Raw genomic sequence first — 25,581 nt, 5'->3', positions numbered from 1 at the left:
AGGAAAACAAATATAAATTGCCTGATTCATAGTAGAGAGTCTTGAAATATGAATTATTTGGTGAAATGAAGAAATAGTTTTTCTAATAGTGTAGTCTCTCAGATGAGTATGTCATCCAAGTTTACACTAGAGATTTTACAAAGATCAAACATCATCATTTCATCTTACAGATGGCTGGTTAATGAATTATGTACATAAAACAACATCCTTGTGTGTAAAAGTTGAAAACTGTGGCATGCGACTGTCACTACTTGCTGTCTTCCCACTCCCCTTTGAGACCAAGCTTTGTTTATGCTAATCCTTACTACAGGCTGGTCCCTCTCATCCTGGGGTGTCATTAACATGCCCTTCCTTTTGACGTTCCCCAACCTACACCTCTCTCCTCACCGAGGGTGGAACTAATAGTTCCAAAAGCTAAGATACTGTTGTGTACTTCTACTTACATGTGTCTGTTGGCAGTATTCAGTAAGCTGTATCCTGCAGGTATGTACTGGCTAGCAGTTCTGTCTCTTAATTTAATTATATTCTCAACTGAATTTTCCTTTTGATGCAATAACTATAATCTTGATCATTTTACAGTTGGTAAAAATCACCATTGCCCATAGCAAAATCAATTATTATCCCAAAATATGTTATCACTATTATACATAATTTTTTTCTGCTTTGTGTGAAGCAGATACTTTGTTGTCTTCTATTACTCTGGCATAATTGTTTCTCCTTTGTGCTGATGGAAGTTGTAGTCTAGTGCCAATGATAATCCCATTTGACATTGATGCTTTCAGAGTATTCATTATCTGATTTACTTAGTTCTACATTCACAAACATACATACTTTGGAAGGCAGGGCACAGCTCATGGTGAAATGTACTTCATAACAATGTTATTAATACTCCATCATATTCCATTCATGTGCTGACAGATGGCGAATGACTGTTGATATGCCCCTGTTCATATTCAAATCTCTTGTTATCTTAGTCTCATGAATTCTACATTGAACAGAGGCAACATAATTGTACATGGTGTTACTTAAAAACTGATTCTTTAAATTTGCAGTACAGTTCTGTGCTGATATCACTTTTCCTCCAGAGAGTCCAGTTTAAGTTTCCTAAGCAAGTCTACTACAGTTTTATATTGACTAAACTGTCCTGTTACCATCCTAGTGGTGTATCTCTGAATTTAGGCAATAGGAAATTTTATACATGAAGTATTAATAAACTGGATAAAGAAGTCAAGGTAAAAGATACTTTCTTGGCTGTGAGGAAAGCTTTTGGGACTATGAATCATACCATTTTATAGCATATTTTAGAGGAATGTGGAATGATAGAGGTAGCCTTAAAACCTCTTACTTCCTATTTAAGAGGCAGGAAACAGTTTGTTAAGTTAACTTATAATTGTATCGAACGGTTGCTAACAACTAAATTGACCTACTTCAATGTGATGTGTCTGAAGGAACTGTATTAGAGCATTTTCTCTTGCTACATTCTTACTCTGCAAACAACTGTGAACTGCATGGAAAAGGGTACTTCCCTTTGCACAATGTGTTAGGTTTTTTTCCGCATTTCCAATCACAAGCAGAGCAGGGAAGAATGACTGTTTAAATGCCTCTGTATACATTGTAATTTTTCCACTTGTCTTCACTGTGCCTATTGAATTGATATGTACAGGGTCTGGGGGGAGGGGGGGGGGGGGGGGGGGAGGGAATAGTTGACATCCATCTTCAGGCACATGCCAGTTCAAATGATTGAGCAGTTTTGTGGCATGTTTTTTTCAGTTTCAGAAAAAACTGAGACTCTTTGTGCTGCCCTGTTTTGTACACATTCAGTGTCCGCTGTTAGTCTTATTTGTATGTGTCTCACATACTTGAACAATTTACTTTGGTGGATCATAGGAGTGTTCTGTAAATCTCATTTACAGACTGACCACATTTTCCCTGTATCCTACCAATAATCCACTCTCTACCGCCTACTATTACACCAAGTTATTTGTGCAAGTTGACATTCTGATTGTGACACTGATATTGTAACTACAGGATACTTTTTTTGCATTTTGTGAATATTTAAAGAATATAAATTTCTGAACATTTAAAGCATAAAATTATTAAGGCTTTGGTGGCCACTTGTTGCCAAACTGCCTGTTGGCTTCTGTCTCAGATTCTTTGGCTGACATTTGTTTGATGATTTTTCTGACATTTTGCCAGCATGAGCAACTAGCAATGTCAAAGCTTCCCTTGTCCCTGACAGTGGAGGGTGAAGCTTTGACAATTCTAGCCACTTGTACTGGCAGAATTTCAGAAAAGCCAAAGAACCCGAGGCTGAAGCCAACATGCAATTAGTCATTTAAAGCAGGGGTCTCCAGATGGTGGTGCACATACCACTGGTGGTATGCAAGAACATTTCAGATGGTATGCATAAAATTAAACATAGTGCATGCTGATACAAGTAAAAGTATTTCCTTACTTTATGTTATTTTTAAAATAAAATGATTATGAGAAAACTGATTGCTAAATTAGCATCTGTATAATGTTAAAGAAAATGGATTTACTGTAAAATGTTTGTTTCAGGCTGTACGCAGGATGCAAGGTCAGATTGTACTCTCCCTATCCCTCCCTTCATTAGCTTTTGATGCCTTGAGAGGGAATGGTCCTCATGGTGTGAAGTTGGCGATATTTTGATTGGGTCTTGGTGGTTATTCTAAAGTTTTCATACCACTTTGCAACTGCTGCCAGCTTATTCAATGTACAAATGTGTTTCACTGCAATAGTCATTATGAATTCATTATGTTTACATGTGACACATCTTCCAGAAAATGGAAACTGAATTTTGGAAACTATTTTTTGCTGTTATTTTTATGCCTGAAGCGTATTTACTAGCCCATTCAAAAATGACGATTGGAAAACAGCTATTCCAGTTTCTGGTTTAGTTAGCACCTATTCCTCTTATTATTTTTTCCACATATTAGACGTTGAGACACCTTTATGATCAGTCTAATATTTCTACTTGTCCATCAATGTGCAAAAAGTCACTCCGCCTACATTAACCGAAATTAAAAAAAAAAACAAAACTTGACCTGATGACCAAGCATATTTCCTTGACCATCATGAAAATATAAGAGAAGAGTTTGTGTTTTGCAAACTACCGAAGAAAATTTTTTCAATAGGCTTGAACTTTCTTTGGTTATTTTTTCAGTTATTTTTAAGCTGCAAGGACTCTACATCCAAGATAATAAGCTGTGTCCTCCCTATCAAGAAATCCTCTGTCCAGTTACAAATTTTGTTTATCGCTTATAACTGTACTTTCATTAATAAATATTGATGTGGTACTGATGCAAATGCTTTTCGGAATTCAGGAAGTACTGCATTCACTAGAGTTCCTTCATCCACAAATGTCACAGTGTCATATGAGAAAAGAGAGAGTTGGGATTTGTGGACAGATGTTCATGGAATGCATGGTGGTTGGCATGAGGAGGTCATTTCATCTGAGATAGCTCATTATGTTTGAGCTTGAAATATGTTCCAAGACTATGCAACAAATGAATGTCATTGGTACTGGGTGGTAGTTTTGTGGCTCACTTCTGCTGTCCTTGTAGACAGGCATGGCCTGTGATTCCCTCCAATGACTGACTCAGTTTTTTATTCAGTGTATCTGTGACATGTTATGGTTAAGAGATTGGTTGTTCTAGGTAGTTTTAGGGCAGTGAGTTAAGAATTACATTGCAACACTGACCTAACCTACTGGACGAGTTGGCATAGCAGTTGAGGCAGTGGACTCATTTGAGAAGACAAGGTTTCTAATCTCTGTTCAGCCATCCATATTTAGATTTTTGGTGGTTTCTCTAAGTTGCTGAACTTTGGTATATGGTAAGACAGCTCTTTTGGGAAGTATGCAGCCGGTTTCCAACCCAATATTTCAATAATTGAAACTGTGTCATCAAAGGAATGCTGAATTGTAATCCTCCATATCTTACCTTGACGTCAAAATGTATGTGTAATTTTCCCATTTGATATTGGTCATATTATAGTCATGTACTATTACTACCACTACCACCACAACTGTATTCTTAAGCTATTTCCATACTATTAGGTTTAGGTTAATGACTTGACAACTAATGTAACAGAATAGGTAGAAACAACCAATTATTGATCTAAGTCCCAACCTCACTAAACCTAATGTTTCTGCTTACTACTGTAGACAGTTCACTTCCTGGGGCTCAAACCAGACTTTCCAGTTTGAACGCCGAGTGTTGTTGAAAATTTCACATCTTTGTACTACAGAGGAATTTGCTGTAAACCTTCTGACAGTAAACAGCCAATCTTTTTTTGGCATTCTCACTCTCCACATTTGCAGTCCACTTGAATATAGTTTGTAGTCCATGTTCCAACATGCCATTATTAAGTGTACTTACAGTATGTCCCCTGGCGTTGTACCCTTTGTCGGTGTATGTCATGCCATGTCATGCCTCACAGTTACTTTTCAAGTAAACTTTTGTATTTTCTCCCGCACACTTGTTCAAGACTTGCATCATACAGTGTAGGCTTTCACAGCCAGTGTTTACTTCATTTAAGACTTATGGGCTGAGGTATATAAAACAATTCACTGACATCTCATCTCAACTGTGGGAGACATCTTCAGAGATAAAATGCCAACTGCAACAAGGGCTTGGGAGGGCTCTAAGTAATATCAGCTCAAAAATTCAATTTATGAAGAAGAAAAAGAAAATTGGACTATTTAATTTTCTGAAAGTATGTGTGATCAGAAAGGTGGATAGGACTTTGGGTCATAAGGTGCAAAGGAAAGCTACTCTCACTGATCAATACTTCAATAAGGACTACAGCCATCACCCAAGACGAAAGGATGCATCATTAAAACTTTGGTGGACAGAGCTAATATTATTTACAAGATAAGCTAAATTACCTATAGTTGTCCTTTTTTTTTAAAAAAAAAAAAAAAAAGTTACTTCACTAAAGAGACGAATCAAGCACTCTGAATAAGAAGAGGACAACTAGGAAAGTTTTCCTCCTGTTTATGAACTGGGAAAGTGTTGGCCAAGGATGTCGTTGAAACAATTTTTAGGCTGCTTAAAAATGGCAAAATATGTGCGACATCCATTGGTGACACTTGAGGTTTACAGAATTTCTTACAGTTGTGGGCAAATATACATTGACTCTTCAAAGAAACGTATTACCACTCACTTGGCTGAACATGAAAAGAACTGTCAGCTACCCTGACCTGAGAAATGGATCATAGGAGAACAAGTCTTCCATGATAAGAACTATGAAATAAAATTCAATGAGACAAGTGTTTTATCAGAACCAGTACATTGTAATATATTAAAAACAAAGATTCCAAGACTTACCAAGCGGAAAGCGCCGGTAGACAGGCACAATAAATAAAACACACAAACACACACACAGAATTTCTAGCTTTCGCAACCGACTGTTGCTTCTTCAGGAAAGAGGGAAGGAGAGGGAAAGACGAAAGGATGTGGGTTTTAAGGGAGAGGGTAAGGAGTCATTCCAATCCCGGGAGCAGAAGACTTACCTTAGGGGGGGGAAAAAGGACAGGTGTACACTTGCGCGCGCGCACACACACACACACACACACACACACACACACACACACACACACACACATCCATCTGCACATACACAGACACAAGCAGACATTGGTAAAGGCAAAGAGTTCGGGCGGAGATGTCAGTTGAGGCGGAAGTACAGAGGCAAAGAAGTTGTTGAAAGACAGGTGAGGTATGAGCGGCGGCAACTTGAAATTAGCGGAGGTTGAGGCCTGGTGGATATCGAGAAGAGAGGATATACTGAAGGGCAAGTTCCCATCTCTGGAGTTCGGATAGGTTGGTGTTGGTGGGAAGTATCCAGATAACCCGGACGGTGTAACACTGTGCCAAGATGTGCTGGCCGTGCACCAAGGCATGTTTAGCCACAGGGTGATCCTCATTACCAACAAACACTGTCTGCCTGTGTCCATTCATGCGAATGGAGTAGGGGGTGGTGGGAGGGTGCATAGGACAGGTTTTACACTGGGGGCGGTTACAAGGGTAGGAGCCAGAGGGTAGGGAAGGTGGTTTGGGGATTTCATAGGGATGAACCAAGAGGTTACGAAGGTTAGGTGGATGGCGGAAAGACACTCTTGGTGGAGTGGGGAGGATTTCATGAAGGATGGATCTCATTTCGGGGCAGGATTTTAGGAAGTCGTATCCCTGCTGGAGAGCCACATTCAGAGTCTGATCCAGTCCCGGGAAGTATCCTGTCACAAGTGGGGCACTTTTAGGGTTCTTCTGCGAGAGGTTCTGGGTTTGAGGGGATGAGGAAGTGGCTCTGGTTATTTTTTTCTTTACCTGGTCAGGAGGGTAGTTGCGGGATGCGAAAGCTGTTTTCAGGTTGTTGGTGTAATGGTTAAGGGATTCAGGACTGGAGCAGATTCGTTTGCCATGAAGGCCTAGGCTGTAGGGAAGGGACCGTTTGATATGGAATGGGTGGCAGCTGTCATAATGGAGGTACTGTTGCTTGTTGGTGGGTTTGATGTGGATGGACGTGTGAAGCTGGCCATTGGACAGATGGAGGTCAACATCAAGGAAAGTGGCATGGGATTTGGAGTAGGACCAGGTGAATCTGATGGAACCAAAGGAGTTGAGGTTGGAGAGGAAATTCAGGAGTTGTTCTTCACTGTGAGTCCAGATCATGAAGATGTCGTCAATAAATCTGTACCAAACTTCGGGTTGGCAGGCTTGGGTAACCAAGAAGGCTTCCTCTAAGCGACCCATAAATAGGTTGGCATACGAGGGGGCCATCGTGGTACCCATGGCTGTTCCCTGTAATTGTTGTTATGTCTGGCCATCAAAAGTGAAGTAGTTGTGGGTCAGGATGAAGCTGGCTAAGGTGACGAGGAAAGAGGTTTTAGGTAGGGTGGCAGGTGATGGCGTGAAAGGAAGTGCTCCATTGCAGCGAGGCCCTGGACGTGCAGGATATTTGTGTATAGGGAAGTGGCATCAATGGTTACAAGGATGGTTTCCGGGGCTAACAGACTGGGTGGGTGAGGATTCCAGGCGTTCGAGAAAGTGGTTGGTGTCTTTGATGAAGGATGGGAGACTGCATGTAATGGGTTGAAGATGTTGATCTACGTAGGCAGAGATACATTCTGTGGGGGCTTGGTAACCAGCTACAATGGGGCGGTCGGGATGTTTGGGTTTGTGAATTTTAGGAAGCAGGTAGAAGGTAGGAGTGCGAGGTGTTGATGGGGTCAGGAGTTTGATGGAGTCAGGTGAAAGGTTGTTGTTGTAATGCGAACATGTGTAGAGAGACCACAGAGATTCATGAAGAACATAATAATGTTAATAGAAAAGAAGATGCTGTTAAGTTAAATAAAATGTTGATGTCAATATTGCACCAACCCCACCAGCAGAATGATTATTAATTACTTTTAATTGAGTACAGTGATACCAGCCTGACGTAATCATGAAATCAGCATGATGTAACAAATGGTGATATTCTCTATGCTGTTTCATAAGTTTGAGGGCCCTTTGAGCCCTTTTTGTAGTGACCGTTTTACCTCTGAAGATGTCTTGCACAGTCAGAAATGAAATGTCAGGAAACAGTTTCATGTGTATCGATCATGGCCTTTCAGCTTGGAAATTTTAATTGAAATTCTGGTATTTGTTTGATATCTGAAGTTTGTGTTGCAGTAATTCTTTCAGGTTACTCTTAATTGTTAGTGATGCACTGTTTTTTTTAATCATAATTCTATATTCACACTGGAACAAATCATTCAAATTATATATTTTGTATTAAAAGGGAAGTTCATTTCAGGAAGCTGTTGTATTACAAGGAAACAGAATGGTTTCAATATGAGAAATTTCAAGTAATGCCAACTGACACTTTTGAAAGTATGAGAAAAAAAGAAAAACAAAACAAAGTCTATTCCTAGCTTTTTGAAATGTGAGATCTGTCTTGAGGGAGGAATGAGGTATACATTGAGGAAAGTTTGAAAGTAGGGCCAGTTCACTGAGATCTGAAGTTGAGATGGACCCAACTGTTTAGAGGATGATAGGAGACAAAGATCAGTTTTTTCTACTTCTAAATGTGTCTGTTGACTGTACTTTATAATTTACGTATTTTGGCAGTTCTGGAAGTCACTATTATGCCAGCTGTTAAATCTTTATTTCATGTTATTGTGCCACACAGTGATGATGATAAGACATTTTGAACTGCACACATGTCTGCTAATCATAATTTCACTTTGATTAAACTTTCATTTTTATCCAACCAATATTGACCTGGAGCTTGGGCCCTATTATTCATCTTAGTACACTTATATAATGAAAATTGTTTCAATTTGGGAAAGCTATGTCAGTCTGCAAATTGTGATGGCTGATTCAGCCTGTGGAAAAAAAAAAAAGAGTTATTGCTCTATCAGAGGAAACGTAATTCTGGTTTATGTAATCTTCTTTGAGAACAATCTCAGATTATCATATACTTATATGGCTTGATCAACATTTTAGAGGAGGAGGAAATTTTGCAGTGTGTTTATCCAGCATTGGGATATGGTTATTTGAATGTAATCCAGAACTATATGTAACATTGAGAAAGATCTTAAGATATTGTAAACTGTGTGTGATTACTACAAGGATCACTGTGCTAGTGGCCTGGCAGGTACTGTTTCATCTGCAGCATCTGCGGCTGTACCTGTGCTATAAACAATGAATACAACACATTGTGCCACACTGATGTCATAGATATGTTCTATGAGTGGCTGTTTGTACTCTTTGTAGCTGATCTTTGTTTACTTGAGAGGCTGGGTCTTGTTGCGAGGGCACAATTAATATCAACAATATTCACAAGTTTTCCAGTGCAAATACACAGGCTAACATTCATGTACATCAGAAGCTTTGATTTTCCATTAATGCTTTGGCAGGTATTTTGGAGGGACAGTTCACAAGACCATAGTGTGGGCAGATGTACAGTTGCAAAGCTGAAACTGAAATTGATTAAATATATTCTGCTCAGATACAGGTATGCCCCATTATACATGGAATACTTATTCACATTTTCACATACAAGTGATTTTACACTCCTGGAAATTGAAATAAGAACACCGTGAATTAATTGTCCCAGGAAGGGGAAACTTTATTGACACATTCCTGGGGTCAGATACATCACATGATCACACTGACAGAACCACAGGCACATAGACACAGGCAACAGAGCATGCACAATGTCGGCACTAGTACAGTGTATATCCACCTTTCGCAGCAATGCAGGCTGCTATTCTCCCATGGAGACGATCGTAGAGATGCTGGATGTAGTCCTGTGGAACGGCTTGCCATGCCATTTCCACCTGGCGCCTCAGTTGGACCAGCGTTCGTGCTGGACATGCAGACCGCGTAAGACGACGCTTCATCCAGTCCCAAACATGCTCAATGGGGGACAGATCCGGAGATCTTGCTGGCCAGGATAGTTGACTTACACCTTCTAGAGCACATTGGGTGGCACGGGATACATGCGGACGTGCATTGTCCTGTTGGAACAGCAAGTTCCCTTGCCGGTCTAGGAATGGTAGAACGATGGGTTCGATGACGGTTTGGATGTACCGTACACTATTCAGTGTCCCCTCGATGATCAACAGAGGTGTACGGCCAGTGTAGGAGATCGCTCCCCACACCATGGTGCCGGGTGTTGGCCCTGTGTGCATCGGTCGTATGCAGTCCTGATTGTGGCACTCACCTGCACGGCGCCAAACACGCATACGACCATTATTGGCACCAAGGCAGAAGCGACTCTCATCGCTGAAGACGACACGTCTCCATTCGTCCCTCCATTCACGCCTGTCGCGACACCACTGGAGGCGGGCTGCACGATGTTGGGGCGTGAGCGGAAGACGGCCTAACGGTGTGCGGGACCGTAGCCCAGCTTCATGGAGACGGTTGCGAATGGTCCTCACCGATACCCCAGGAGCAACAGTGTCCCTAATTTGCTGGGAAGTGGTGGTGCGGTCCCCTATGGCACTGCGTAGGATCCTACGGTCTTGGCGTGCATCCGTGCGTCGCTGCGGTCCGGTCCCAGGTCAACGGGCATGTGCACCTTCCGCCGACCACTGGCGACAATATCGATGTACTGTGGAGACCTCACGCCCCACGCATTGAGCAATTCGGTGGTACGTCCACCCGGCCTCCCGCATGCCCACTATACGCCCTCGCTCAAAGTCCGTCAACTGCACATACGGTTCACGTCCACGCTGTCGCGGCATGCTACCAGTGTTAAAGACTGCGATGGAGCTCCGTATGCCACAGCAAACTGGCTGACACTGACGGCGGCGGTGCACAAATGCTGCGCAGCTAGCGCCATTCGACGGCCAACACCGCGGTTCCTGGTGTGTCCGCTGTGCCGTGCGTGTGATCATTGCTTGTACAGCCCTCTCACAGTGTCCGGAGCAAGTATGGTGGGTCTGACACACCGGTGTGAATGTGTTCTTTTTTCCATTTCCAGGAGTGTAGTTTAAAGTTCAGTATTGCCATCTGTTAACAGTACACAGAAGCAATAATACATCAGCACATCTCAACATGCATCTTCTATGCATTTGTCAAGACATGAATTGTCAGTTCATGTTAGTATAGCTGTGAAGGTGCACTTGATAGGATCTTATCTACAGTACTTGGTAAAAGGAAAGGAAGTGCATCTGTCAATGGAAAGAACTGTGTATGCAAATTGTCGTCACATCTGCAGTGTCAAGCGGTCCCTCTCGAAATATACCAAATGTCTCATTGAAGCCTTCACAGACTGTAATTATCCTCCCAGCCTTGTACAAAAACAAATCTCCTGTGCCTTATCTTTCCAGTCTCCCACCACATCCCAAAGTATCACTGTCCAGCCACAGAGGAGCATTCTCCTCGTAACTCAATTCCACCCAGGACTGGAGCAATGGAATTACATTCCCTGCTAGGTTTTCGACTACCTTTCGTCATGCCCTGAAATGAGAAAAGTCCTGCCCACTATCCTTCTCACTCCTCCCACAGTGGTATTTCGCCATCCACTGAACCTACACAATATACTCATCCATCCTTACACTATCCCTGCTCCCAACCCCTTACCTCATGGCTCATACCCTTGTAAATAGACCTAGATGCAAGACCTGTCCCATTTATCCTCCCACCACCACCACCTACTCCAGCCCAGTCACGAACATCACCTATCCCATTGAAGGCAGGGCTACCTGTGAAACCAGTGATGTGATCTCCAAGCTAGGCTGCAATCACTGTGCTGCTTCTATGTGGACATGACAACCAACAAGCTGTCTGTCTGCATGAATGGCCACTGACAAACCGTGGCCATTAAACAAGTGGACACCCTGGTTGCTGATCAAGCTGCCAAACTTGACATCCTTCATTTCAATGACTGCTCCACAACCTGTGCCATACGGAACCTTCGCACCAACACCAGCTTTACTGAATTGTGCAAGTGGGAATTTTCCCTGCAATACATCCTACGTTCTCATAACCCTCCTTGCCTCAACTTTTGTTAGTTAGTGTCCTCATGCATCCAGCCTCTTCCCTGTTCCCATTCCAGCACTATACAGCCATCATTCCTGCATCACTCTCAGTCTTTTTACCTCTCTCCTTTTCCGCTACTTCCCCACTCCAGACTCCTCCATACCCCAGCCAGTTGCCACTCCCAGCATGCACTGGTGTTGGTGCTCACAGTGCTGTTTCAGTTGCCTGAGACTGCAGTCATGTTTGTGAGTTGCATTAACACATGCGTGTGTACCTGTGTGCGTGTGCGTGCTGAGAACTATTTGTCATACTGTTGAGTCAGTATGAAAAACTGCCCAATCTTTGGCTATTTCAAGCTATAGAGTGAACAAATCGCACTTAGAGGTGATGGAAAGAATGAAAAAATTCTAAGCCATTGAGCTGAGCACCACCCACAACCACAAGCCTCTCTCTGGAGCTGCTGTTAAAGCCAAAACCAACAGCTTGTATGCAGATTTGATGAAAGAAGAAGATGATGCAACACCTTTCTCGTCCACCTCAGGTTGCTTTGATTGCTTCAGGTATCGTTTTGGCTTTCACACCATTAAAACAGAGTAGAGACAGTGGCAGCAGATGAAGTTGAAGCTGAGGAATTTGAAAAGAGATTTAAGGAAATTGACAGGAAAAGGCTGTGCTGATCAAATGTGCTTACTTTGCTTTGGAAATGAACCCATCTTCATCTTTGTTGAATAAAAAACAGCTTGTGGTTTCAAGGCTGCCAAGGATTATGCCCCCTTCTTTTTGAAGAAAATATTGCAAGTGACTGAAAATTAAAATCCGTTATGATCTACCACTCTTAAAATTCTAGGTCTTTAAAGGTTGTGAGGACCATGCTGACTGTTCATTCGAGATGGAATAAAAAAGGTTTGACAACTTATACTATTTTCAATGACAATTTTGTTGCTGTACATAATAGAGAAATGAAGATCTGCCATGAGAAAGGAAAAAATCCCTTTCAAAATTTTTCTCCTCCTTGATAATGCTGCAGCCACCCACTTTTCATTACTGATTCTAATAAAAACTGTGAAGTCCTGTTTCTCCTGCCTAACACTACATCTATCTTGGAACCCATGGACCAGGAAGTTATTTTTAAATTTAAGGTTTGCTATCTGAATAAAACTGTCTCCAATCTCATGGAAGAATGTGATTCAAATGACAAAGTTACAATGAAGATTTTTTTGGTGACAGTTTAATATTAAGACTGTGATAAAATGTCACTAGAGACACATGGACTGACATCACTCCAGAATGTATGAATGGTGTATGGAGGAAACTGTGGCCCCATGCTGTGTGAGTGCTAAAAGATGAAGTGGTCAGTGATTTCACTGTTGCAATGAGACACACTGTGGACATGGCACAACAGTTTGAATTCACTGAGGTCTGTGAAGAGAATATGTGACCTAATCTCACATTCTAAGAACGTGATCAATGAAGATTGGTAGTTTTCAGTGAGAACAATAATAAAGAAGAGGCTGAAGTTGAAGAAGTTCCATCTGTTAGGAAGCTGACAATGAAGAAAATGGCCGATGCCTTGAGAGTGATTGATGCTGCAATGATAGTTTTTGAAGAACAGTGATCCTGAATGAGTAAGGAGTACAGTAGTGAAGAGAGAAGTTGAACATTCTCCTAAATGTTACAAAGAATTGTATAATCAACTGGCAAAACAGTTTATACAGCTGGCAATGAAGCACTTCTTTGCAAGACAGTGTGGCACTTCAAACAAATGTCAATTGCATTGTGGAGATGCTTCAGCTACTACAAATAACTTGCATGTAAAGAAATCTGTCACGGGAAATGAACTGACTATGGCATTGACAGATTCTTCCACTGCAGATGATCCAGAGGCTATTTATGATGCATGATTTATGTATTGTGTGTTAAATTTTTAAGTACGAATTCCAGCATATGGGAGTAATTGTAGGTCAACAACTTCTGTTAATCAGTACAATGAAAAACCACCCAAAGTTACAGATTTCACTTTTTTATATTCACTCAATGACTAGTTTCTTTGCAAGTTTGGCTGGTTTCATTGTACAAATTTTTAAGTGTGTAAATTTTGTATTAAAATGCATTTAAGAAAAAGATAATGATTATTTTTGGCAAAAATACTATGAAACTCTATTTTAAACTTAAGAAGTGAGAAAATGAGAACTTAGTCTTATATTTTACATGTATTGGGTTGGTGCATAAGTTCATTGCATTTTTCCATAAGTTTAATAAACACAATAGATACAGATAACAGAGATGTGAGTCATCAATAATATATTCTCCTTTGCTGTTTACAACAGTCTGTTAATGCTAGGCTAACTGCTTGATTCCTCAACTGTAGAAATCATGTTATTTTGGGGTGAAGAACTCTTTGTGCCATGTTGAGAGTGCATTTTCGTAGGGAAAGGAAGTTCCTTAAAGGTTGTTCAGTAGAGTGTGGTAAAGCTGAAAATCTGAGAGTACAAGATCAGATGAATAAGGTGGGTGCAGAATGACTTCCCAACCAAACTCCTGTGTAGTGTTTTTTGTCAGTTGAGCAGAATGCAAGCAAGTGTTATCTTGTAACAGCATCACTTAATGCAGTCTTCCTGGTTATTGTTCTTGGACTGTGCCTGCAAAACATCTCAGCTGTTGAAAAAATGTCAGCCGTAATGGTTACACGTCAGGGAAGCAGTTCATAGTACTCCACACCATCACTGTTCCATCAGATGCATAATGCTGTGTTTTGTGGATGCACAAGGTCTTTGTATGTGGAATCACTGCTTTGTTTGGGCTCAAACCTTCCTCTCTTTCCCTAATGTTAGGATGAAGACACCAGTTCTCACCACCATTAATGATACTGGGTAGGTGTTGTTCATGAGCCAATTGATGACAAGCAAGCAGAGGCGCACATTTGGCTACCCACTGATTTTTGTGATTTGGTTTAGAGCATGCAGTACCCATACACCCAATTTTTGAATCCACCACATCACCTACAAATGTCCCACAGTAGTGGAATGATCACAGTTCATCACATTTGCAAGTTCTCAAGTACACTAATGTGGATAAAAGTGGATTAAAGTGTTTAAATGCTCTTCATCAAAGCCCAAAGGCCTTACATGGAGAGTCCCTAATACCAAAATGATCCTCCTTAAAACAAGAAAACAAATTTCTTGCCATGCTCTGTCCAATGGCATTATCCTCATACATGGTGCAAACATTCCTGGCTGCCTCCACTGCTATCACTCCTCTACTAAACTCAGACAGAAGAGCATGTTGGAAATATTCTAATTTCTCCTCTTAGCACTCCATTTTATAGCATCCAAAACTCATGCCACTATCTTCAGATGACAGAATGACAATATGTAAACTCAGATAGGAGCAGTGAACTACAAATAAAATATGACCATCAATAAATAAACCCATAACAACCAGAGTACCAACATTCAAAACAAAAGTGCTGCAAACTTATGCTCCAAGTTAATAAAGTGGGTCTTGATTCATGTGAAGTCTGTATGCATGGTGATGTAACTATCACATACAACAAGATAACATATTTTGGAAAGGTAAACATGAAAGACATATTGAAAAAGTGTTATTCAAACATATCAAGGGTTATTGTTGAGAAGCAGGAGAATATTTGGACTTATGTTTATGCAGGGTTCTCTTTTGGTTCCAAGAACTCCCCTGTGAAGTCCAGACCATTGGTAAAACCACATCCTTCATAATGTCATATCACACAGTAGTCATGCTGAGATATGATATTTGGAATAAAATAAAAGACAATTGGACACAATGGATAATGATTCACTACTTTGTCTTCAAGCCAGCATTATCTAGTTTACATGGTTTGTGCATGTCTCCTTAATAGAATCTTATGAATGTTTGTTACATTTGAGCAAGCTACTTTTATGCAGGCATGAGAACTCTAAATACAAATATATTTGTTTTTATTTTTAGGAAGATCGTTTATCAATATTAAAAGTTCTCAGCCGGAAAGTTGAACTTTCTGATGATGTGGACCTTTCAAAGATAGCTCAGAAGTCACCAGGCTTTACAGGAGCTGACCTTCAGTCATTACTGTATACAGCACAAATAATGGCACTGGAAGAACAACAAGGTATGATTTTTTACATGAGCATTGTTTATATTTCTTCCTGTACCTCAATCAAAATAACAATGTAATTGATAGTCAAAAGTGGGGGTGCACCATGAAGGTCCAACACCAGTTACTCGGGGGTGAAATAGTTGAGGATCTCTCATGAACATAAAAGACATCATCATGCTGAACATGGATCAAGCTATGTATTTCAGCACCACTACAGGTTCTGCTACAGCCATGGACCTCTCGTTCTGCTCACCAAACCTTGTGGACACCGCTCAGTGGGGGTGGATGATATCCTTCATGGCAGTCACAACTACCCTATGTGGATCCATCTGAAACATGCTTAGAGGATAATTTGAGAGAACAGGCAGAGATCTAGCAACAGTTCCTGAACTCCATCAATAGGTCCACTCATGCAAGCAAAGTGTGGGATGCCAATAGGAATAATTCCCTGGCACAACTCATGACTGCTGATAGCAGAGAGACATTGCTCGGACAATGACTGAATCCTTTAGGACATTATGGTCAATTCTTGCCATGATTTAGCTTTCTGTCATCATCATGTAGCACAGGAGAGGGTTGGTCTTGATCTCTGTTTCATCAACATGGAAGAATACTAACAGTGTTTCTCTCTGTGGGAGCTTGATCCTGCATTGTCAGTAGCTCATAATAGTGTGTCTGGTGATGACCTGATAACAAACACATGCTGGAACCGTAAACCTTGCAGTCAAAGAAGGTCCTCTTTCAGATTTTTAATGAGATTTGGCTGACAGGAATATATCCTGCCTCACGGAAAGAACCCATTTCACTCTGTATTTTAAAACCAGGGAAGGATTGGACTTACCCTAGTAGTAATTGTAGCATTAGTCTCACAAGCTGCGTAAGAAAGACACTGAAGTGCATGGTTAACCAAACCTAGTGTAGGTTGTTAAAACCTCATTACAGCTAAGTCACTCTCAGTGCAGGTTCAGGAAGAATCACTCCACACTTGATAACCAAATCCTGCTTGAACTGCTGATTCAACAAGCTTTCCTATGTAAGTAACAACTTGTCAATTATTCTTCAGTTTGGAGAAGGCCCATAATACTGCCTGGAGGCATAATATTGTTTTGTGGCTCTACAAGTGGCATTTCTGTGGATAACTCCCTACTTACATGCAGTCCTTCCTCTTGATTAGGTATTTGAGATTTAATGTTAGAAATGCCCTGTCTGACCATTTCAAGCAGGGGAATGACATACCTCAGTGTGTTTTAAGAGGGTCATTCAGTAAGTAATGCCCCACATTTTTTTAAAAAATTCATTAATATACATAGACAAATGTCCTTCTTTGTGCTCCACATTTGATGTTTGTTTTGTGTGCCGGTGATGTTTTGAATTGTTCTGACAGATGGCAGAGCTGTAGTGCAGTGTCAAAGTTGTGTGTACATATGACTCGTGTTACAAGCAGTATGCTGTTACTGAATCCTTGTGTGCAGAAATAGAAACATATGTGTGCAGTGTGTGGTGATGCTGCAGTTGATAGGAGTACAGTTGGGTGATGGGTAAAGAAAGTTACAGCCCAGAAAATGCAGAAAAAGAGCTCCATGATCTCCTGTCACAGCCACTGTTCCAGACATGCTGAATCATGCGGATCTCATTATTCATGCTGACCGGTGCATCACAACTTGTTATTTGGCTCTACAGTTGTCAGTCAGCATTGGAAGTGCATTTGCAATGATCAAGATTCTTGGATATTCAAGGAGGTGCTCACTATGGGTTCCATGAATGCTCACAGTGGACCACAAGATTCAAAGAGAAGCCATTTTATCTGAATTGCTGGAGCACTTTGAGATCGATGGAGAGGCCTTTCTGTCACGGATTGTTATGGGGAACAAATGCAGGGTGCATCACTTTGCACTGGAAATGAAAAGGCAGTCCATGGAGTGCCGTCATCCTCAGGTACCACAAAAGAAGAAATTCAAGGCAACCCCTCTGCCGGAAAAGTCATGGTGACAGTCTTCTGGGATTGTGATGGCATCATTCTCGTGGCTGTGATGCCAAGATGGTCAACCATCACTTTATGTGAAGATGCTGAATAAGCTCAAGAACCGTTTCCAATGTGTTTGGTCAGACAAGAATCCATCAGCAGTCTTCCTCCAACATGATAATGCATGCCCACACACAAGTCTTAGAACCCAGGAACACATCACCAAATTGCGTTGAACATCACTGCCTCATCCTCCCTGCAGTCCAGATGTGGTACCCTCGGGCTTCCATCTTTTTGGGCCACTTAAAGAATCTCTATGGAGAACACGCTGTGACGGGAGTGTCAGTCATGCAGTGAAAACATGGTTACGCCTACAGGACAAGAGCTTTTACCAGCAGGGAATACATGCTCTTCCACAATGTTGGCATACGGCCATAGAACCTGCTGGAGACTATCTAGAAAAATAGGGACATGTACAAGACATGTTGATGTATATTGTCACCAAATTCTGACTCTTAACAGTAAATATGTTCTGAAAAAAAATTGGGGCATTAATTATTGAACAACTCTCATAAGTGAAAATGAAATGAAATGTCATGTGACGAGGGCCTCCCGTCGGGTAGACCGTTCGCCTGGTGCAAGTCTTTTGATTTGACGCCACTTCGGCGACTTGCGCGTCGATGGGGATGAAATGATGATGATTAGGACAATACAACACCCAGTCCCTGAGTGGAGAAAATCTCCGACCCAGCCGGGAATCAAACACGGGCCCTTTGGTTTGACAGTCTGTCGCGCTGACCACTCGGCTACCGGGGCGGACACTCTCATAAGTGAATTGGCATTTGCCGTAGTGATCAACAGTATTGCTTCTGTGGTGAGGAGTTCAATGTTCATTGTGAATGACTTCTCCATCATCTTTACATCCTCCAACCCTGCAGTGCCTATTCAGCAATTGCATTTGATGATCAGGCAATTGGAGGTATGGCCAAACACCACAGATTTCAAATTTGCTTGTGAGAAAACTGTCTGCATTGCTTTTATTCTCTCTCTCTCTCTTTATAATTTACCTTTTTTAAAACTGGGGGATACTGTTCTCACTTTTTAGGAAAAGATGAAATATCTGGGCATCACTTTTGATGAGAGGCTAACATGGCTGCCATGCCTTACAGAACTAAAATTGAAATGCTTCAGGGCAAGTCGGCTCCAACTTTAAGAAGACTTTGTGAGACTACATCAAAATTCTGGACTTGGTCCATCACAAGGGCATTAGGCTGCCAACAAGGGCTTATTGCATGAGTACCGTTACTAGCCTGTGTGCAGATGCTGGTGACCCTCTACCGTATATTCGACATCTTCTCCTTGTGATCCACCAAGCTTACTGGGCTCTGTCTGTTCAAATCACCAGCATCTATCCCCGCCACCCAGCCACTACTGGGGTGACTGTTCCATAACCACCTGTGGGCAGTGAGACTATTTAGAATCCATGGGGGAGAGAGAGAGAGAGAGAGAGAGAGAGTAATAATAATAATAATAATAATAATAATAATAATAATAATAATAATAATCGTTGAGCATAGAAAGGGGCAATGTTGCCTATTCAGGGTCTGTCTGTGGCAGGAACAGCTGAGCATTTTCTTTCTGGATACATTCACAGGCATCCAGTTACCATCCAGTGTTGGGTCAGTTAATGGAATAATAACATCCTTATGACTTCTGTGGTCACTTTTACAACTTGTTTAGCACATTTTGTAGCATAAAATAAACACACTGCTTAGAGAAACAATGCAGACAATGAAAATGAACTCCCATTGTGACGTTACCAGCCGCAAGCATTATTTACAACTGACTGTGGCAAGTAGCACCTGAGGTAGCAGAGTTATATGATAGTGGTGGAGAGAATAGAAGTGTAATGAAACTCCTTCTGATTGGTTGTTTTTATGACAACTGTCCTGTACAAAAACATTTTTGTCAATTACTTAGTTATTCAGATCCAGACATAGTAAATATTAGCATCAGATACTATACCCAATATCTGCACTCTGCTTGCAGGAAACTTCAAGAATTTCTTGTCAGGAGTCAGTCATTTAATTTTCCAACTTGTGCACAAAAAAGTACTCTCATACTTCTATAGGGCCATACAGATAATTTTTGAAATAATAAAATCAGAATAATTATTTTGTACCCATAATCATGTAGTAAAAAGCAGGTTACTGTATACTTTTCTGACATTTGTACCATCTAGTTATTGCAAGATGGGTGCAGAGGTAAAATAATACATCAATGAGTGTTATCTATGATGGGTTTCCTTGCAAATATATGACAGTGAAAGATAAAAGGCTCATTGGAAGTCAACTGTCCAACAAAAATATATTCTTTCATGTAAGCATGCACATGTTTTAAGTGGATCATGTTGGTGTGATTGAATTTTTGGGGGTGATGGCTCAAAACCTCAAGATTTTTTGAAAATGAGAGATGGTCCCATAGCTAAACTAGTGGGTATCAGAAAACAGGAAACTATAGATTTGCTGACCCCTCATATACATAATATGGATTTTAGATATTGGATGCAATTCATGATACTTTAGTATTATTTGTGTGTGTGTGTGTGTGTGTGTGTGTGTGTGTGTGTGTGTGTGTGTGTGTGTGTGTGTGTGCGCGCGCGCGCGTGCGCACTTGCGTGCGCGTGCTGTGAAGCTATCAAATATTTTAAATACCTATCTTATAAAGGCAGTGTGGATAGGCTGTGTGGTTCATTCATAGTGTCATATGGAATTATTTTTTAGGGGAAGAATGTACTCAGATCAGTAAAGTAGGGTAGTCAAGTGCTGATCAGAAAGACTAGAAAAATATGGCATTACCAAAGCTTAAGCCTTACACAAATACCAGGAAGTAGAATAAAGACTGAGGTATCACAACTACTTTTTCTATATGGATACATCCTCCTCATTGCCTCATTGAGCAAGCACAACAAGTCAGAATACATTCTTGTACAAAAAATGTCATTATTGTAAGGTTAAGATTCCATGTGTAGATTTCCCAACAAAAAGAGAGGAGTAGAAGGTCAACTGTAAGTCATCAGATCAGCCATGCTCTGGAGCTGCAAAATAAACAAAAAAATTGGAAAATGGAGCTATTCAGCAAAGAATATTCTTTAGATGCAGAAAGAATGAAACTGTGATTCCGTCCCAGCAAATCAAAGTATGCTCTCAAAACTCTGCTTTCTGTTAAGATAAAAATAGCCATAGTTGTTAGATACTAGACAAAAACAATGTTATTGCTTGTGCACAAGTTTAGATTTTTCCTGAAAGTGACTTCCCTGAAACCAGTAAAATACAGTGAATTTTGAATTATAGTGCTACATAGTTGACAGAAAATGGTTTACTGTCTCCTCATTATACGACTGTACCACTGTTTCTTATTTCCTATTTGTAGAGCCTTGTCTGAAGGACAGCTTCAGATTAAATTAGGTAAGATGTACTTTTCCTTCCAATAGACTCTCAGTGAGGGCATCATCCAGAATGTAGGTCATATCAGAAAACAGGAATACACAATAAATATTTACAAAGGAAAACAAATAGGCTAATGTACCCTCTTCATGTCCTGAGTGAAATGATCCTCATTGATGTGAAGTAAGTCAAAAAAATGTGGAACATATTTTCATCTACAAGGTAACTGCAAAGTTGTCACTAAACGTGTAAGTGTTCAATGCACTAAGCTGCATATGTTAATTCTTAAACTGTTGTATCCACACAGCATCAAATAGAAAAATGATTTTACAACAATTTATTTACAATGATAGCATCAATGCACTGAATTTATACAGAAGTCAGATTGTACATAATACTCACATTATTTTATATTATTAGCAAGATATGCATTTCAGTTGGTTCTAGTAAGAAACTAATCAATGGAATATGCATAATTGGTCACTAATAAATCCTCTAGCCTCACCTTAAATGAACTTTATTAGTAGTTAAACTTTTTATGGCTGCTGGTAAGTTATTGAAAATGTGTGTTCCTCAATAATGGGCACTTTTCAAGACTAAAGTAGGTGACTTTAAATCTTTGTCAAGATTATTCTTATTTCTAGTACTGATTCTATAAACTGATCGGTTGGTTTGTAAAAGAGATATATTTTAATGAAAAATTTTGCCAAGCAATGAATATGTTTGAAAGCAATAGACAGTATACCTGTGCATGATGTTCTTGATATCATACCACAAGTAATTCTTATTACACATTTTTGGAGTCAGAAAATTTTAGTGTGGCTTGATGGGTTACCCAAAACATAATCCCATATGACATTATGAAATGAAAGTAAGCATAGTATTCTAGCTTTTTGTTTTTATATCTCCTTTGTATGACAAAATTCACATTGTAAATAGAGATTTGTTTAGGCACCTGAGCAGGGCTAGGGTGTGCTCCTCCCAGTGTAATTTATTTTCAGGCTGTAATCCCAAGAATTAAAGTGTCAACTTACAGTGTTTGCTTGTAGTCGTATCTTAGGTATATATTGGTGGGGAACCCCTTAAAAGTTCTAAACTGCATGTAGTGTATTTTTTTTCAAAGGATTAAAAATTGGCTGGAAACTGTTTACTGATGTTGTTGTTGTTGTTGTTGTTGTTGTGGTTGTGGTGGTGGTGGTGGTGGTGGTGGTGGTGGTGGTGGTGGTCTTCAGTCCTGAGACTGGTTTGATGCAGCTCTGCATGCTACTCTATCCTGTGCAAGCTTCTTCATCTCCCAGTACCTACTGCAACCTACATCCTTCTAAATCTGCTTAGTGTATTCATCTCTTGGTCTCCCTCTACGATTTTTATCCTCCACTCTGCCCTCCAATACTAAATTGGTGATCCCTTGATGCCTCAGAACATGTCCTACCAACCGATCCCTTCTTCTAGTCAAGTTGTGCCACAAGCTTCTCTTCTCCCTAATCCTATTCAACACCTCCTCATTAGTTATGTGATCTACCCATCTAATCTTCAGCATTCTTCTGTAGCATCACATTTCGAAAGCTTCTATTCTCTTCTTCTCTAAACTATTTATAGTCCATGTTTCACTTCCATACATGGCTACACTCCATACAAATACTTTCAGAATCGACTTCCTGACACTTAAATCTATACTCGATGTTAACTAATTTCTCTTCTTCAGAAACTCTTTTCTTGCCATTGCCAGTCTACATTTTATATCCTCTCTACTTCAACAATCATCAGTTATTTTGCTTCCCAAATAGCAAAACTCCTTTACTACTTTAAGTGTCTCATTTCCTAATCTAATACCTTCACCATCACCTGACTTAATTCGACTACATTCCATTATCCTTGTTTTGCTTTTTTTGATGTTCATCTTATATCCTCCTTTCAAGACACCATCCATTCCATTCAACTGCTCTTCCAAGTCCTTTGCTGTCTCTGACAGAATTACAATGTCATCGGCGAACCTCAAAGTTATAATTTCTTCTCCATGGATTTTAATACCTACTCCGAATTTTTCTTTTGTTTCCTTCACTGCTTGCTCAATATACAGATTGAATAACATCGGGGAGAGGCCACAACCCTGTCTCACTCCCTTCCCAACCACTGCTTCCCTTTCATGCCCCTCAGCTCTTATAACTGCCATTTGGTTTCTATACAAATTGTAAATAGCCTTTTGCTCCTTATATTTTACGCCTGCCGCCTTCAGAATTTGAAAGAGAGTATTCCAGTCAACATTGTAAAAGCTTTCTCTAAGTCTACAAATGCTAGAAACGTAGGTTTGCCTTTCCTTAATCTTTCTTCTAAGATAAGCCGTAGGATCAGTATTGCCTCACATGTTCCAATATTTCTACGGAATCCAAACTGATCTTCCCCAAAGTCGGCTTCTATCAGTTTTTCCATTCGTCTGTAAAGAATTCGTGTTAGTATTTTGCAGCCTTGACTTATTAAACTGATAGTTCAGTAATTTTCACATGTGTCAGTCCCTTCTCTCTTTGGGATTGGAATTGTTATATTCTTCTTGAAGTCTGAGGGTATTTCACCTGTCTCATACATCTTGCTCACCCGATGGTAGAATTTTGTCAGGACTGGCTCTCCCAAGGCCGTCAGTAGTTCTAATGGAATGTTGTCTACTCCCAGGGCCTTGTTTCGACTCAGGTCTTTTAGTGCTCTGTCAAACTCTTCACACAGTATCGTATCTCCCATTTTATCTTCATCTACATCCTCTTCGATTTCCATAATATGGTCCTCAACTACATCGCCCATGTATAGGCCCTCTATATACTCTTCCACCTTTCTGCTTTCCCTTCTTTGCTTAAAACTGGGTTTCCATCTGAGCTCTTGATATTCATACAAGTGGTTCTCTTTTCTCCAAAGGTCTGTTTAATTTTCCTGTAGGCAGTATCTACCTTACCCCTAGTGAGATATGCCTCTACATCCTTACATTTATCCTCTAGCCATCCCTGCTTAGCCATTTTGCACTTCCTGTCGATCTCATTTTTGAGATGTTTGTACTCCTTTTTGCCTGCTTCATTTACTGCATTTATATATTTTCTCCTTTCATCAATTAAATTCAATATTTCTTCTGTTACCCAAGGATTTCTACTAGCCCTCGTCTTTTTACCTACTTGATCCTCAGCTGCCTTCACTACTTCATCCCACAAAGCTACCCATTCTTCTTCTATTGTATTTCTTTCCCCCATTCCTGCCATTTGTTGCCTTACGGTCTCCCTGAAACACTCTACAAACTCTGGTTCTTTCAGATTATCCAGGTCCCATCTCCTTTAATTCCCACCTTTTTGCAGTTTCTTCAGTTTCAATCTACAGTTAATAGCCAATAGATTGTGGTCAGAGTCCACATCTGCCCCTGGAAAGATCTTACAATTAAAACCTTGTTCCTAAATCTCTATCTTACCATTATATAATCTATCTGATACTCTGCCAGTATCTCCAGGCTTCTTCCATTTATACAACCTTCTTTTATGATTCTTGAACCAAGTGTTAGCAATGATTTAGTTGTGCTCTGTGCAAAATTCTACCAGACGGCTTCCTCTTTCATTTCTAACCCCCAATCCATATTCACCTACTACGTTTCCGTCTCTCCCTTTTCCTACTACCGAATTCCAGTAGCCTGTGACTATTAAATTTTCATCTCCCTTCACTATCTGAATAATTTCTTTTATTTCATCATACATTTCTTCAATTTCTTCGTCATCTCCAGAGCTAGTTGGCACATAGACTTGTTCTACTTTAGTAGGCATGGGCTTCGTGTCTATCTTGGCCACAATAATGCGTTCACTATGCTTTTTGTAGTAGCTTACCCGCATTCCTATTTTTTTATTCATTATTAAACCTACTCCTGCATTACCACTATTTGACTTTGTATTTATAACCCTGTATTCGCCTGACCAAATGTCTTTTTCCTCCTGCCACCGAACTTCACTAATTCCCACTATATGTAACTTTAACCCATCCATTTTCCTTTTTAAATTCTCTAACCTACCTGCCCAATTAAGGGATCTGACATTCCACGCTCCGATCCGTAGAACGCCAGTTTTCTTTCTCCTGGTAATGACATCCTCCTGAGTAGTCTTTGCGCGGAGATTCTATTTTACCTCTGGAATATTTTACCCAAGAGGACGCCATCATTTAACCATACAGTAAAGCTGCATGCCCTCGGGAAAAATGACGGCTGTAGTTTCCCTTTGCTTTCAACCGTTCGCAGTACCAGCACAGCAAGGCCATTTTGGTTAGTGTTACAAGGTCAGATCAGTCAATAATCCAGACTGTTGCCCTTGCAACTACTGAAAAGGCTGCTGCCCCTCTTCAGGAACCACGCGTTTGTCTGGCCTCTCAACAGATACCGTATGGCTATCTGTATCGCTGAGGCACGCAAGCCTCCCCACCAACGGCAAGGTCCATGGTTCTTGGGGGGGGGGTTACTAATGTCCACAATAATTTTGTTAACAGATCTTTCTGGACTATACTTGATTTGCTCTTTATTGCAATGTTTATGTCACCTACAAACAAAAACAT

The 25,581-nt window shown here is 40.5% G+C and overlaps 1 protein-coding gene across 1 annotated transcript in view; it reads left to right on the top strand.

Annotated features, from left to right (window-relative positions):
- The window catches only part of LOC126326481 (peroxisome biogenesis factor 1-like), a 392,188-nt gene that overhangs the window by 241,655 nt on the left and 124,952 nt on the right, over positions 1-25,581 (top strand). Inside the window, exon 16 of the mRNA XM_049995644.1 lies at positions 15,462-15,621. Within this exon, the coding sequence (XP_049851601.1) occupies positions 15,462-15,621 (160 nt within the window). The remainder of the gene's footprint in view (positions 1-15,461; positions 15,622-25,581) is intronic.

The sequence above is a fragment of the Schistocerca gregaria genome, chromosome 2 (genome assembly GCF_023897955.1).
Source record: "Schistocerca gregaria isolate iqSchGreg1 chromosome 2, iqSchGreg1.2, whole genome shotgun sequence".
NCBI classification, from domain to species: domain Eukaryota; kingdom Metazoa; phylum Arthropoda; class Insecta; order Orthoptera; family Acrididae; genus Schistocerca; species Schistocerca gregaria.
Note: the sequence above shows the minus strand (reverse complement) of the source record. Positions and strands in the feature narration are given on the sequence as shown.